Genomic DNA, 12296 nt, shown 5'->3' with positions numbered 1-12296 from the left:
TCACCTGACGCCTTAATCCGGTCACAAACGCGGTCTGAATTAACGCGGTATCGCGGCTGCAGAAGAAACCATCGATGCTTCAGTCTCTTCAATAAACCGCGGAGAGCGCGCGCTTCTCTGTCATACACATCCCTGTCAGGCGCGTCGCGGGTCCCACGCCTAGTAGTGGTGCGCTCTGCTTTCAGAGACTTTTTTCTCTGTTTATACCTATATATATTTATATAAAATAAAAGCTGGGAAAGAAAAAAAAAAAAAAAACACGTCAGAGCGGACGCGCTGGGATACAATGCCCGCAAGCGGGGCTCCCTGTAGTCTCTATTATAGTGCGGAGACTGAGGGGAACACGGCCTGGCGCTGCTCACCCAGCTTCTTCTGCCCACCTCACGCGAATGAGTGCGCTCGCGCTCGAGAACGGGACCTGCGACGCGTCTCGTGCCGCCGCGTCACTGTCCGGCTACTGTACAGCGGGTCCCCCTCCCTACCCGCTCTCTTAGCGCTAATCGCTTTCAGCAGCGCGCTCCCGCGCGCTCCGGTCCGAGAGCAGCAGCAGCTCCACCCAGCGGCAACAGGACGAAGCGCAGGCTTCTTAGCAAAGTAAGATGCGGTAAACCCGCAGTAAAGTAACACTCATCAAGTGCGAGAACACTCGCGACATTAGAAGTCCGCTTTGCTCATACGGCCAGATAAAAGTAAAATTCGAATAAAAAGTAAAAACGGTCTAAAGACTTTGATGGAAAAAAGGACACATAAATATATACACACACACACACACATTTTCAGAACCGCTTGTCCCATACGGGGTCACGGGGAACCGGAGCCTACCCGGGAACACAGGAGCGTAAGGCCAGAGGGGGGAGGGAACACACCCAGGACGGGACGCCAGGCCGTCGCAAGGCACCCCAAGCGGGACTTGAACCCCAGACCCACCGGACAGCAGGACTGTGGTCCAACCCACTGCGCCACCGCACCCCCCCATAAATATATATACTAGATATATTTAGTGAAAAAAGGTCAGTATATAATAGGCAAGTACTGTGTATAAATATTTATAATATATATACAATATACTGTGTGCAAAAGTTTTAGGCACTTGGGGGGGAAAAAAAGCTGTAAAGTGAGAATGCTTCCAAAAATAATGCTCTTAATTAATAAACTTCCTACAAAGCTTAGTAACCTTCCCTTGTCAACAACCTCCTTGGTGCTGCGGGTCTGGGGTTCGAGTCCTGCTTGGGGTGCCTTGCGATGGACTGGCGTCCCGTCCTGGGTGTGTCCCCCTCCCCCTCCCCCTCCGGCCTTGTGCCCTGTGTCGGTTGAGTTAGGCTCCGGTTCGCCGCGACTCGACTTGGGATAAGTGTTTTGAGACGCTGTGCGCGTGTCTGTGTGTGTACTTTCTTAATGACATACAACGTACAAAACACTGTATTACTCTTTTTGCAAAAGGAATGCCTGGAAATCTAAACTATGCTCTTTCCTATTGACACTAATGCAGAAGACATTAAATAACTGTCTAAAAAATATTTCTGTGAAAAATCTAAGTGTCTAAGACTTTGCACAGTACTGTATAATATATATACTGTATATGCATACATACATACATACACTACAATACATTTACACAGATTTAGCTGGCATGGTAAGGTATAATATTGTGGACCATTGGTGTTGATGCTGTGAGCAGTTTGTATGTTCTCCCTGGGTTAGCCCAGGTTTCCTCCCACAGTCCAAGGACAGGTTTCAGGTGAATCTGTTACCCTAAACTGGCCTTCACTGTGGTGGTTGTCTTGGGATGTCGTTGTCTTGGGATGAACTGGCAATGCGTGTCTGTTGTGTCCAGATAAGGGGACAAACTCAGCATCACTGTGACCCTGCCCTGGACAAGCAGTTATCAAGAATGGATTGCTGGATAGATGGATTAATGAACAAATAGATCAATCTATAGTTGTAGAGCAATTCTTCCCTTTGTTCTAAGCCACCATGGCTTTGTTGCTTCTGATATTTAATTGCAATATTTTTACATTACATTACATAACTTTGGGGGGGTGCGGACTGGACTTTGGACTGGGTCCTGCTCTCCGGTGGGTCTGGGGTTCGAGTCCAGCTTGGGGTGCCTTGCGACATACTGGTGTCCCACCCTGGGTGTGTCCCCTCCCCCCCAGCCCTTCACCCTGTGTTGCTGGGTTAGGCTCCGGCTCCCCACGACCCTGTATGGGACAAGCGGTTTCAGATGATGTGTGTGTGTGTGCATAACTTTGTATGCCGCTCTTTATGTTAAAATGGCATTTGAGTTTTTTAAAACAATCCCTGTGTCTAGATTTCTTTTTACTGGTTATGGCTCTTTATTGTGGAATTAACTTAATCATTTTAAGTTTTTTAAAAAATTTTTATAAGCATATTCCATTTTGGTAGGGGGGGCGTGGTGGTGCAGCAGGTTTGACCGGGTCCTGCTCCCTGGTGGGTCTGGGGTTCAAATCCCGCTTGGGGTGCCTTGTAACAGACTGGCATCCTGTCCTGGGTGTGTGCCCTCCTCCTCCAGCCTTGTGCCCTGTGTTGCCAGGTTAGGCTGCGGTTTGCCGCGACCCCACTTGGGACAAGCAGTTTCAGTCAATGTGTGTGTGTGTGTATCATTTTGCCACGAATTTAAGAAATGCATTTTAAAACTGTCCTAATCCACAATACAGACATTACTGTGTTAGTTTCCCCTTTAAATCAGAATGTGAGAATGGCCTCATTGCACATCCTTACTGATCTTTTCAATGGTTGTTCATTCATTTTCATTGACAGCCTGTGTTAATACACCTTAAATACACCTGGCTATTTACACATACTATGCATCCATACAGTGAGTCTCATTGTTGTGACTCAGTATATTACGTCTGTGTATTAAGTACAAGCAGTCCCCGAGTTACGAACGTCCAACTTACGTACAACCCGTAGTTACGAACCAACCCCTGTAAAGCCTAGTATATTAAAAATTCTAGTTACATACACACACACATTTTCAGAACCGCTTGTCCCATACGGGGTCACGGGGTAGTTACATACAATGGTTTGTAATAACAAACGGGCGCTACTTTGCGACGCGCATGAAAACATTGTGTGCCTACAGCGGTTCGTCGGCTCATGAGCTCGCGGTAGGACAAACACTTCCTTCCTCTCAGTCGGACCACGTTGCTGTTAAGTGTCTCGTGTGTTACTGTATTTGGATTCAATTCTTTTGTTTTTACCCTCATAATCATGGCACCAAAGTGTAAATGTGATGCAAGTGATGGTGATGCATCAAAGAAAACAATCACGACTGAAACTAAAGTGGAAATAATAAAGCGAGCGGAAAAAGGTGAAACACCAACAACCATTGCAAAAAAGGAAACAAAGTTTCTTCAATGTTTTTCATACCTACACACACACACTCACTCTCTCCTCCTCTCTCGCCATTATAAATACCGTATTAACATTTATTATCATGACATCAATTCATTGTATTATTATTACTGTATTGTTATAGTAAAGATGTTTTAGTGCATCCCGAAGTGTTTCTGTAATGTTTCTCATGCATAGAAAGGGACACTATATACTAAGACAAACATTTGACAAAATGACGTTAGACACGAACCGTACCTAACTGTTCCGACTTATGTAAACATCTGACAAAGACAGACTTAGGAACAGAACTCGTTCGTAATCCGGGAACTGCCTGTACATTAAGTATACGGACAGCGGTCCAGTTACCGTTCAAATGAATGTTAGACTGGACACGACGTGCAATCTAAGTGACTTTGAATGCAGCATGAGTGTTGTTGCCAGAATTTCAGAAAAAGCCATCCACCTGCGTTTTTCGCACATTACAGTGCCAAGAGTTTACAGAAAGTGGTGTGACTGACACATACAAATCCTGTCAATGGCAGCCTTGTGTATGGATGTTTTTGTTTTGTATTTTCAGATGGCAGAGGTCTGCAGAGGACGGCAACGCATGCCGCAAGTAAACAAAGAATGGTTGCACGAAAGTGGCTTGGAGGGGGGCATCTCAGAAAGAACATCTCCCCAAACTTAAGTGTGCCTAATAAAGTGGCTGGGGGGGGTGCATACAATATTTCAGAAGAGTCCAAGATCTTTAGAATGCATCTGCTTCAAAGCCACACTTGCGGATCATTTTTATTTGCCATTATTTAAGGCAAGACAGCATTATAGTTTTTTGCAGTCTTTTTCATGAGGCACAGTGTAATAATGCATAGTAAATTGTTTTACATTAAGGAAAATATATCCCAGGGGCATTCTTCAGATTTATAAAGAAAGTGTACATCTTACTGAAAGTCATTCACCCTACAAGGCCAGACCTGCAACGTCAAACCTTTCTGATTCTGATACTCAACTTTTACAGAATAAACAAATGATTAACAAAAATGTATAATAGCAAAAAGTGCAAATCAAAAGTGTCATATACCATGACAAAGTAACAATGCTGTACATTTTAATGCATTTGACCTGAGTTACTCCAGTTTGGCACTTCAGCAGTTACCATCAGTATAGGTTAGTATGTGGCCTCATCCATGTTGTCATCACTGCCTGCTCCATAATCATCGCCATCTTCAAAGTAGCTGGCAATATAGTCATTCTCCTGGAGTTTTTAAAAAAAAAAAAAAAAAAAAAAAAAAGGTTTGATCAACATTTTTTATTCATTTTTTATTATGTTTATTAATTCATTCATTATCGAAACGTAAATGTAAACACTAAATCTAATAATTTTCCAAGAGTCCTTCCAGATATCCTTCACACAACTCTACAATGGATTGTGCAAAAGATATAGGAAAATGTAAAAGGAAAATGTTAAAAAAATCTGAAAGGCCAAATGCCATTAGCCATTTGTGTTAAAAATGTATTATAACAAAAGGTATGAAATCATAGCATTTACCCAGTTTTAAAAGTTTTAAAACAGTAAATTATAAACAAAACCAAATCAAAGAACTGTATTAGATGTTGTGAAACATAATACACCAAAGTTTGTGCTGATGATACAACATCACGATTATACTGAGGGTACAGTATTTAGCAGACCTGCAAGTCGGCGGCCTTGCAGCCACAGAACGGTGGCAGCAGTAAACCTGTGGGAACCTTTACTTCCTCTGCATAACAAATGCTCACATTATGAGAATCTGGACTGAGGAGCACTTGAAATGTGTGCCGTAAAATTCACGTAATGAGTTATCAGCTCACACGAGAAACATCTTACGGGGATAGAAATTTCTATTTAACAAATGAGCCTTGGTGATGCTGAGCACCATACATGATAAGAAGCCCCCCATGATGTCTTGCAGCTGTGAGAATGCTTACGAGCATCTCTCACATCTCATGGCATTATAATATAATATTATAACAGATTATAATAGGCATCATAACAAGCCGTATAGCAAAAAAGTTTTAAGGTACCAAAAGGGAAAAAGTCTTACTACTCAGTTCAAAGGCTTGAAATGATGAAACACACAGAATTCTAAAAATGAGTTTGTGTGATCTGTTTTACTATTCATTTAGCATACTGTATATGGTACTTTACAAAAATCTCAGCAGAAAGAGGCAATGAGTCTTAAGAATAACTACAGTAATTGCATTATGAGAATTGCCTTGTTAGGTGGTGTTCTAGTCTTCATTTTACAAGGCACTTTTAAAAGAAGCTTTTCGAAGTGCGTTAAATAAAGCGGTGTTGATTACAACTCTAAACAAAAATTTCAGCATTTAAAGATATTGAAATAATTAAAGAAAAAACAAACAGTCCATACAATACAGGGTCACAGAGATCCAGAGCCTACCTTGGAAGCATAGGGTGTGAGGCAGGGTACACAATGGTCAGGATGTGGATCCATTTCAGAGCAATCTCTCTCTCTCACACACACACACACACACACACACACACACACACACACACACACACACACACACACAGTATTTAAAATCACCTTAAACACATGCTTTAGGACTACAGGAGGAAACCAGAGCACCCAGAGGAAACCTATACAAACATGCAAATTCCACACAGAATCAAGGACTGTGAGGCAACTGCTGTACCCCACGCTGTCCAACAACAGAACAAAACAACAAAATAAAAAGATAAAACAATAGTAAGATAAATTATGAGACGGAAAGGGGATTAAAAAAAAAATTGATCATGCAAATACGTAAAACCGATTTTCAACAAATATGTCTTAAGCCTGGATTTAAAAACTTCCAGAGCAGTTCAGATACTCCAAATAAAATGCAGAATTCAGATATTGATCTTCAGTGAGACTTTATCCATGTTCAATTCAGGAATGTTGTAGGTTTGGTTAAAAAAAAAGGTTAAAAACTGTTTGTTGCTCTAAATGAACGACAAGAGTTTAAGAGTTCCTTAAGGTCTCACTTCACGAGCAGATTTTCAGAAAACGAATTGTACTTGTTCTGCAAAGGAAGCCGGTAAAATTTGTCATCTGCTGTTTGGTAACAAAATATCATGGAGGAAGATGTGTATGCAGAGCTGTATTTCAAGACTAAAATGACAGTCTTGTGGATTTAAGCAGCTCACTGTAAAAATAAAGAATTAATTACATCTTATGGAACATCTTTGGAAGCATTCATTCACATCACAAAGGAAACCTTCTTTTTTAGGAATTACCTCTTCTACCTCTTCTTCATCATACTCCTCCGCTTCTGCTTCCTCTTTATCTTCATCTTCATTCTCTTCTGCCTTCTCTCCTTTTTCTTCATCTGATTTTTCATCTTTCTTCTCCAGGTCCTGAAATACAGAGAGAACATTTTGCACTGCAAACAAAAAAGTACAACTGAATTGCATTTAAAAACAGATCATTTTCAGCCTAATTCATTTAGCAATTTTGCCCAGTAAATAAAGCTAGTATTACATTGGCTTTAAACACATGAATATAATAAATATGTAATAATGTATTCTTTAAAAGGGAAAGGGTAACAATAAAGAAGCAAATATAGAAATACTATTTCATCACTTCATACATTTAATTTGTCGAGCAGCTCTTCTTTCTCTTTGCTTGATGATATCTTGGGTTCCTTTTTCACCTCTGATTGGATAAAAAAAATATATTGTGGTAATTTCACACAGTTCAAACCTTATATCATGTATGAATACCACTGTTTTTAAATAAGATCTTTTTTAACACAACTCCTGTGAGATTGTTTTTTTCTCCGGGTTTCATTCCTTTGCTGTTAATTACACTTCATTTCAATTGCTGACATTTAAAAACCAGTCACATTTTGTAATATATTTAGGAAATGTGTTTTCATCTTTCTCATGGGATATGCAGCGGTGCAACTATTAAAATAATCTGCGATTCATTAGAGCAGTTAAGCCACATGAATAGTTGGGTATGGGAACCAAAATATAGATTGACGTTAAGATACCCATCACACCGAACTGTTCCAATTCACGTACAAATCCGACTTAAAGACAGACTTAGGAACGGAACTCGCTCGCTTACTACCACATATTGCGCAAAGGAGGCAAATAATTATTTATGTTAATGAATGACAAGATGTTGTGAAGGAAGGATGACTCACCAGTACTATAAAACATTCATGTCAAACTCGAGGCTATCTATATTTTGGTTCCCATACTGGTGAGTCATCCTTCATTCATGGTAATAATAATATGGAGGCAGTCCTCGGTTTACGAGCGAGTTCCGTTCCCAAGTCTGTCTTTAAGTCGGATTTGTACGTGAATTGGAACAGTTCGGTGTGATGGGTATCTAACGTCAGTTTGTCAAATGTTTGTCTTAGAATATAGTATATATCGTATACCTTCCTACGCATAAAAAACATTAAAGAAACATTTCAAGATACACTAAAACATCTTTAATATAACAATACAGTAATAATAATACAATAAAATTATGTAATAATAATGACCATAACTACAGTATTTATAATAGAGACATAGAAAGAGATAATAAATGTTGCTACAGTATTTATAATAGAGAGAGAGTGCGTCATGCCCCCAGGAACAAGCGGATCGCCAACACCTGCAACTAAATCGATGAGACCTGGGATAAAAGGAGCTCCGTGTCCGCAAGACGACGCGGATTCTTGCAATCGCCCTTGCGGTCTTGCAGTATCAGCGTCCCTGTTCTGCACTTTGCATCCTGCTTAGTTCTAGTGTTCCTGGTTTTCGATCCTCGCCTGTCTTCTACGACCACCGAGTTTTGCCTTGCCTGTGTATCGAATTCTGTGCCTTGTACGACCTTCGCCTGTCCCTGACCTTGACCGTGTCCTGCCCTTCGAACTTCGAGAAAGGAATAAAACCAACCCGCAACTGGGTCCACTCTCACCTGTCTCCAGCCAGTTTGTGTGACAGAATGCATGTGTAGGTATATAAAAAAAATTTTTAAAAAAACATTTAAAAAAAACTTTAACGTTTGCTTTTCCAATGTTCATTGACGTTTCACCTTTTTCCGGTCGCTTTATTATTTCCACTTTAGTTTCAATTGTGATTGTTTTCCTTTTCTTTGATGCATCATCATCAGTGATGGCGCAGTGGGTTGGACCGGGGTCCTGCTCTCCGGTGGGTCTGGGGTTCGAGTCCCGCCTGGAGTGCCTTGCAATGGACTGGCATCCCGTCCTGGGTGTGTCCCCTCCCTCTCCGGCCTTACGCCCTGTGTTGCCGGGTAGGCTCTGGCTCCCCACGACCCCGTATGGGACAAGCGGTTCAGAAAGCGTGCGTGCATCACATTGACACTTTGGTGGCAGGGTTAAAACAAAAAAAATAATAATTAAGGTGAAATACCAACGAGCAATGGAAAAGCGAACATTAAAGTTTGCACATGCGCGCACTGCCCCCCCACCACTCGGCTACAAAACACACTTTTTCCCAGTTGCGGAATCTCACTCCAGACAACGAGAACAAGTCTGATCCATTAATACTGAATAAACGATCCTGCACTTGGATCCAACCTCCTCCGGGTCCTGTTCATCATGACAATAGTAACATTTATTCTCTCTTTCTATATCTCTCTCTATTATAAATACTGTAGTTACATATATTATCATTACATTGTATTATTATTACTGTATTGTCATATTAGATATTTTAGTGTATCCGAAGATTTTCTTTAATGTTTTTATGCATAGAAAGGTACGCGATATAGTATATTCTAAGACAAACATTTGACAAACTGATGTTAAAAACCCACCAAACCTAACTGTTCTGACTTACATAAAAATCCAACTTAAAGACAGACTGAGGACACAGAACTCAGCCGCAATTTGGGGACTGCCTGTAATAGGCTTCATGGGGGTGGGGAGGTGGTTCGTAACTACGGGTTGTACGTAAGTCAAACGTTCGTAACCCAGGGACTGCCTGTACGCTATTATTTTACTTGGTTTCTTTTTTATTTTTCTCTTCTGGGGCATCAACTCCTTTGGGAGGCGATTCCAGTCTGTAGAGAGAACACACGTGCCACTTATTTAAACCACACGAGTTACAGAGACCAGAGAAAAGCTATGTTTGCAGCGATCGCTTTAGGTCGGACCAAACTGTATACGTAATAACCACACCTGGTGTCCATTCGTTTCGTTTGCCTTTGCCGTTCGCCTGTGCATACATCTCCCGGTATCTTTCCACACCTAACGGAACATGAAATTGAGGAAGCGAGTAGGACCACACAGCACGTGACACTCACATCACTACCTTTTTCAAGCACATATGGCACAAGGAGGAGCATACAGTAAGTATTACAGCACTGGTAATACTTGAAACCATGCTATCGACCCCTGCTCAGTCTGCGTGAGGTTTGTGTATTTGCCTTGTGTCTGTGTGGGTTTCCTCAGGGTGCTCTGGTTTCCTCCCACATTCCAAGGACATGCTGTTGAGGTTCACCTGTAGTGTGTGAGTGACACAGAGTGTGTGTGTTCCACTGATGTATGGATGAGTGACCCAGTGTAAGTAGTGTATCTAGCAGTGTAAGTCACCGCGGTGAATAAGGTGTGTGGGCTCATTGGAAGTCGCTTTGGACAGAAGCATCTGCTAAATAAATAAATGTAAATGTATTAACAGAAGACGGAAATGCAGTGCGATCACCTGCCTTCTCTTCAGGCTTTGTAACGTTGAACGGCAGACGTTTCATCGTACATCTCATTTCCTGTTTCAGGCCGAGCATATATTCCTCATCTTCGCCACTACTCAGTGGCACTGGTTTGTATTCTACATCCTGTAACGTAGGAACTATAAGGAGAATGTTGCTACTGTATTTGGTTTTGCAAACTCATCAGTCACAAGGCTGAGCGCCCAGACTCTGCATTTACACCTCTGGTGCACGCGGTGCTCTTCGCCAGAAGTGGTAACATATCAAGGAGATGCTGCTCAGTGGCATCACTAGGGGGTGTGGACCGCACCAGGTGACATCATCAGAGAGGTTGACATCAAAATGACTGTCTATGAAATTTGTGTGTAGTGTTTCAGCAGAAATGTCTTATTTTTATAAAAATATCCCTGTAGTTAGTTATAAGAACATTTTTCGTAATAAAGCCCAGATGACATGTATCAATATACCTACAAGGATAAAACTCCGTGCTCATTTACTTCTTGAACCTTCCGATGCGCTTTGCTCAGAGCTCCCATTATTATCCAATTACAGTGACGCTTCGAATTCTACTGTTTCCTAACCAAATGAAACAACATTGTCTGAGCCGCTTGTCCCATACGGGGTCGCGGGGAGCTGGAGCCTAACCCGGCAACACAGGGCGTAAGGGACACACCCAGGACGGGATGCCAGTCCGTCGCAAGGCACCCCAAGCGGGACTCGAACCCCAGACCCACCGGAAAGCAGGACCTGGTCCAACCCACTGCGCCACCACGCCCCCCTCCAAATGAAACTAGGTAAATGTAAATACATTTACGCTGTATGTATGATATTGTAGGGGGTGTGGTGGTGCAGTGGGTTGGACCACGGTCCTGCTTTCCGGTGGGTCTGGGGTTCGAGTCCCGCTTGGGGTGCCTTGCGGCGGACTGGCGTCCCGTCCTGGGTGTGTCCCCTCCCCCTCCGGTCTTGCGCCCTGTGTTACCGGGTAGGCTCCGGTTCCCCGCGACCCCGTATGGAACTAGCGGTTCTGAAAATGTGTGTGTGTATGATATTGTAATTTAAAGGTGTAGTTTTAATTTTGCTAGTTGTTGATGTCACTGCTGTTGCCACTACATTCAGTGATAGAGGGGAATTATGATTTATGAGGAACATTAGTGGAAAAAAACGTTACTAAGGACTGTGTGTGGTCTGGTACGGGAGGAGGTCCATGGGGGATGGTGGGAGGGGTGACACCATGAGTGACACCATGAGCGACCACACTGGGTGACAGCAGCCCTAGTGACGCCACTGACGCCGCTCACCGGGAACAGCGGCTTGGGGCCGAGAGTAGCCTCGGGAAGCGACGCCCTGGAAATGCCCAAAGCCTCGATGTTGAAGGTGAAGGCCGCGATGCCCCGTCCTCGCCCTTTCGCAGCCATCCCGCCGCACGCAACCCCACAGCGCCGTCCCCTATCGCCGCTGCAGAGAGGAGGCGTTGACATGTCATTCACATGTCAAATGCAGCACGGGGGGGAAACACGGCATGACGTCACTGACACTTCAGAGCCTCGTGCTGGTGCTGGAACCCAGACGCTGCGCTTCCCACCACTGTTCCTGGGGCTTCTCACTGTTCTGCCAGTAGAACTGCATCATCATCGTAATCATCATCACTATTATGTATGACGATGATAATAATATAATATGGACCGCTCGGACCGGGTTCTGCGACACTCCCACCACTCCCCCCCAGTGCAAATGCCCACGTGTTCCGTTCTCAGCAGTGCAACACGTCGGTCCAGCAAAACCACGCATGCATGAGCACCGTCTGTGGAGTGAAGTTGTTTTTTTCTTTTCGCTCAGCGCTCAATGTAGAGCTTAAGTCGTCATGGGTACTTGGCGAGCGCTGATCAGCGTGAATTCATGACAATCATGAAAATTAAATCACACACTATTTTTTTCAGACAGAGCATAAATTAGACACCGGCGGTACTAAGTTTATCGACACAGGGAAATATAACAGGGGCTGTTATGTACTTGAGATTCTAGCACGAGTGTCTTTCCACTTAAAAAGGGCAAAGGCAAATGTAACAAATATTGTGATGAACGTTACCCTTCTCGTTGATCCCGTGAACGACGCGCTACCGTTCCATCTACTATGCGGTATTTTCTTGGCGTTTTCACGATTTTTCACACGTCACAAGGGGGTGGTGCTATTTTTTATCCTCAGCCAATAGGATACAGCTGCGGAGC

General features: G+C 43.0%; 2 protein-coding genes across 4 annotated transcripts in view; both read right to left on the bottom strand.

Moving 5' to 3' along the window:
• The window catches only part of adgrv1 (adhesion G protein-coupled receptor V1), a 128231-nt gene extending 127759 nt beyond the window's left edge, over positions 1 to 472 (bottom strand). The window contains exon 1 of the mRNA XM_018759297.2: positions 5 to 472. The gene's annotated coding sequence lies outside the window, so the exon portion shown is untranslated. The remainder of the gene's footprint in view (positions 1 to 4) is intronic.
• A 3493-nt stretch (positions 473 to 3965) lies between these two features.
• On the bottom strand, positions 3966 to 12254 carry polr3g (polymerase (RNA) III (DNA directed) polypeptide G). 3 transcript variants are annotated; one of them, XM_018759486.2, is made up of 8 exons: positions 12157 to 12253; positions 11369 to 11525; positions 10067 to 10196; positions 9544 to 9612; positions 9366 to 9425; positions 6991 to 7055; positions 6638 to 6757; positions 3974 to 4612 (listed from the first exon to the last, which is right to left on the bottom strand). In XM_018759486.2, exons 2-8 carry the CDS (start codon positions 11483 to 11485, stop codon positions 4526 to 4528), a joined length of 648 nt encoding a protein of 215 aa, XP_018615002.1. In that variant the 5' UTR covers positions 11486 to 11525; positions 12157 to 12253; the 3' UTR covers positions 3974 to 4525. The 3 variants fall into 3 exon arrangements, with proteins under 3 accessions (XP_018615004.1, XP_018615003.1, XP_018615002.1); XM_018759487.2 differs by lacking the exon at positions 9366 to 9425 and having other exon boundaries at positions 3969 to 4612; positions 12157 to 12254; XM_018759488.2 differs by lacking the exons at positions 9366 to 9425; positions 9544 to 9612 and having other exon boundaries at positions 3966 to 4612; positions 12157 to 12254.
• Positions 12255 to 12296: the final 42 nt, after the last annotated feature.

This window comes from Scleropages formosus, chromosome 17 (genome assembly GCF_900964775.1).
Source record: "Scleropages formosus chromosome 17, fSclFor1.1, whole genome shotgun sequence".
Taxonomy (NCBI): domain Eukaryota; kingdom Metazoa; phylum Chordata; class Actinopteri; order Osteoglossiformes; family Osteoglossidae; genus Scleropages; species Scleropages formosus.
The sequence above is the reverse complement of the archived record's forward strand: the minus strand, read 5'-3'. Positions and strand labels throughout refer to the sequence as shown.

Coding starts and splice junctions, on each gene's coding strand:
- polr3g (XM_018759486.2), bottom strand. CDS start 11,485: ATGGCTGCGAAAGGGCGAGGACGGGGCATCGCGGCCTTCACCTTCAAC. Junction 7,056..9,365: donor AAAAATAAAAAAGAAACCAA/GTAAAATAATAG, acceptor TTATCCAATCAG/AGGTGAAAAAGGAACCCAAG. Junction 4,613..6,637: donor ATGAAGAAGAGGTAGAAGAG/GTAATTCCTAAA, acceptor TAAAAACTCCAG/GAGAATGACTATATTGCCAG.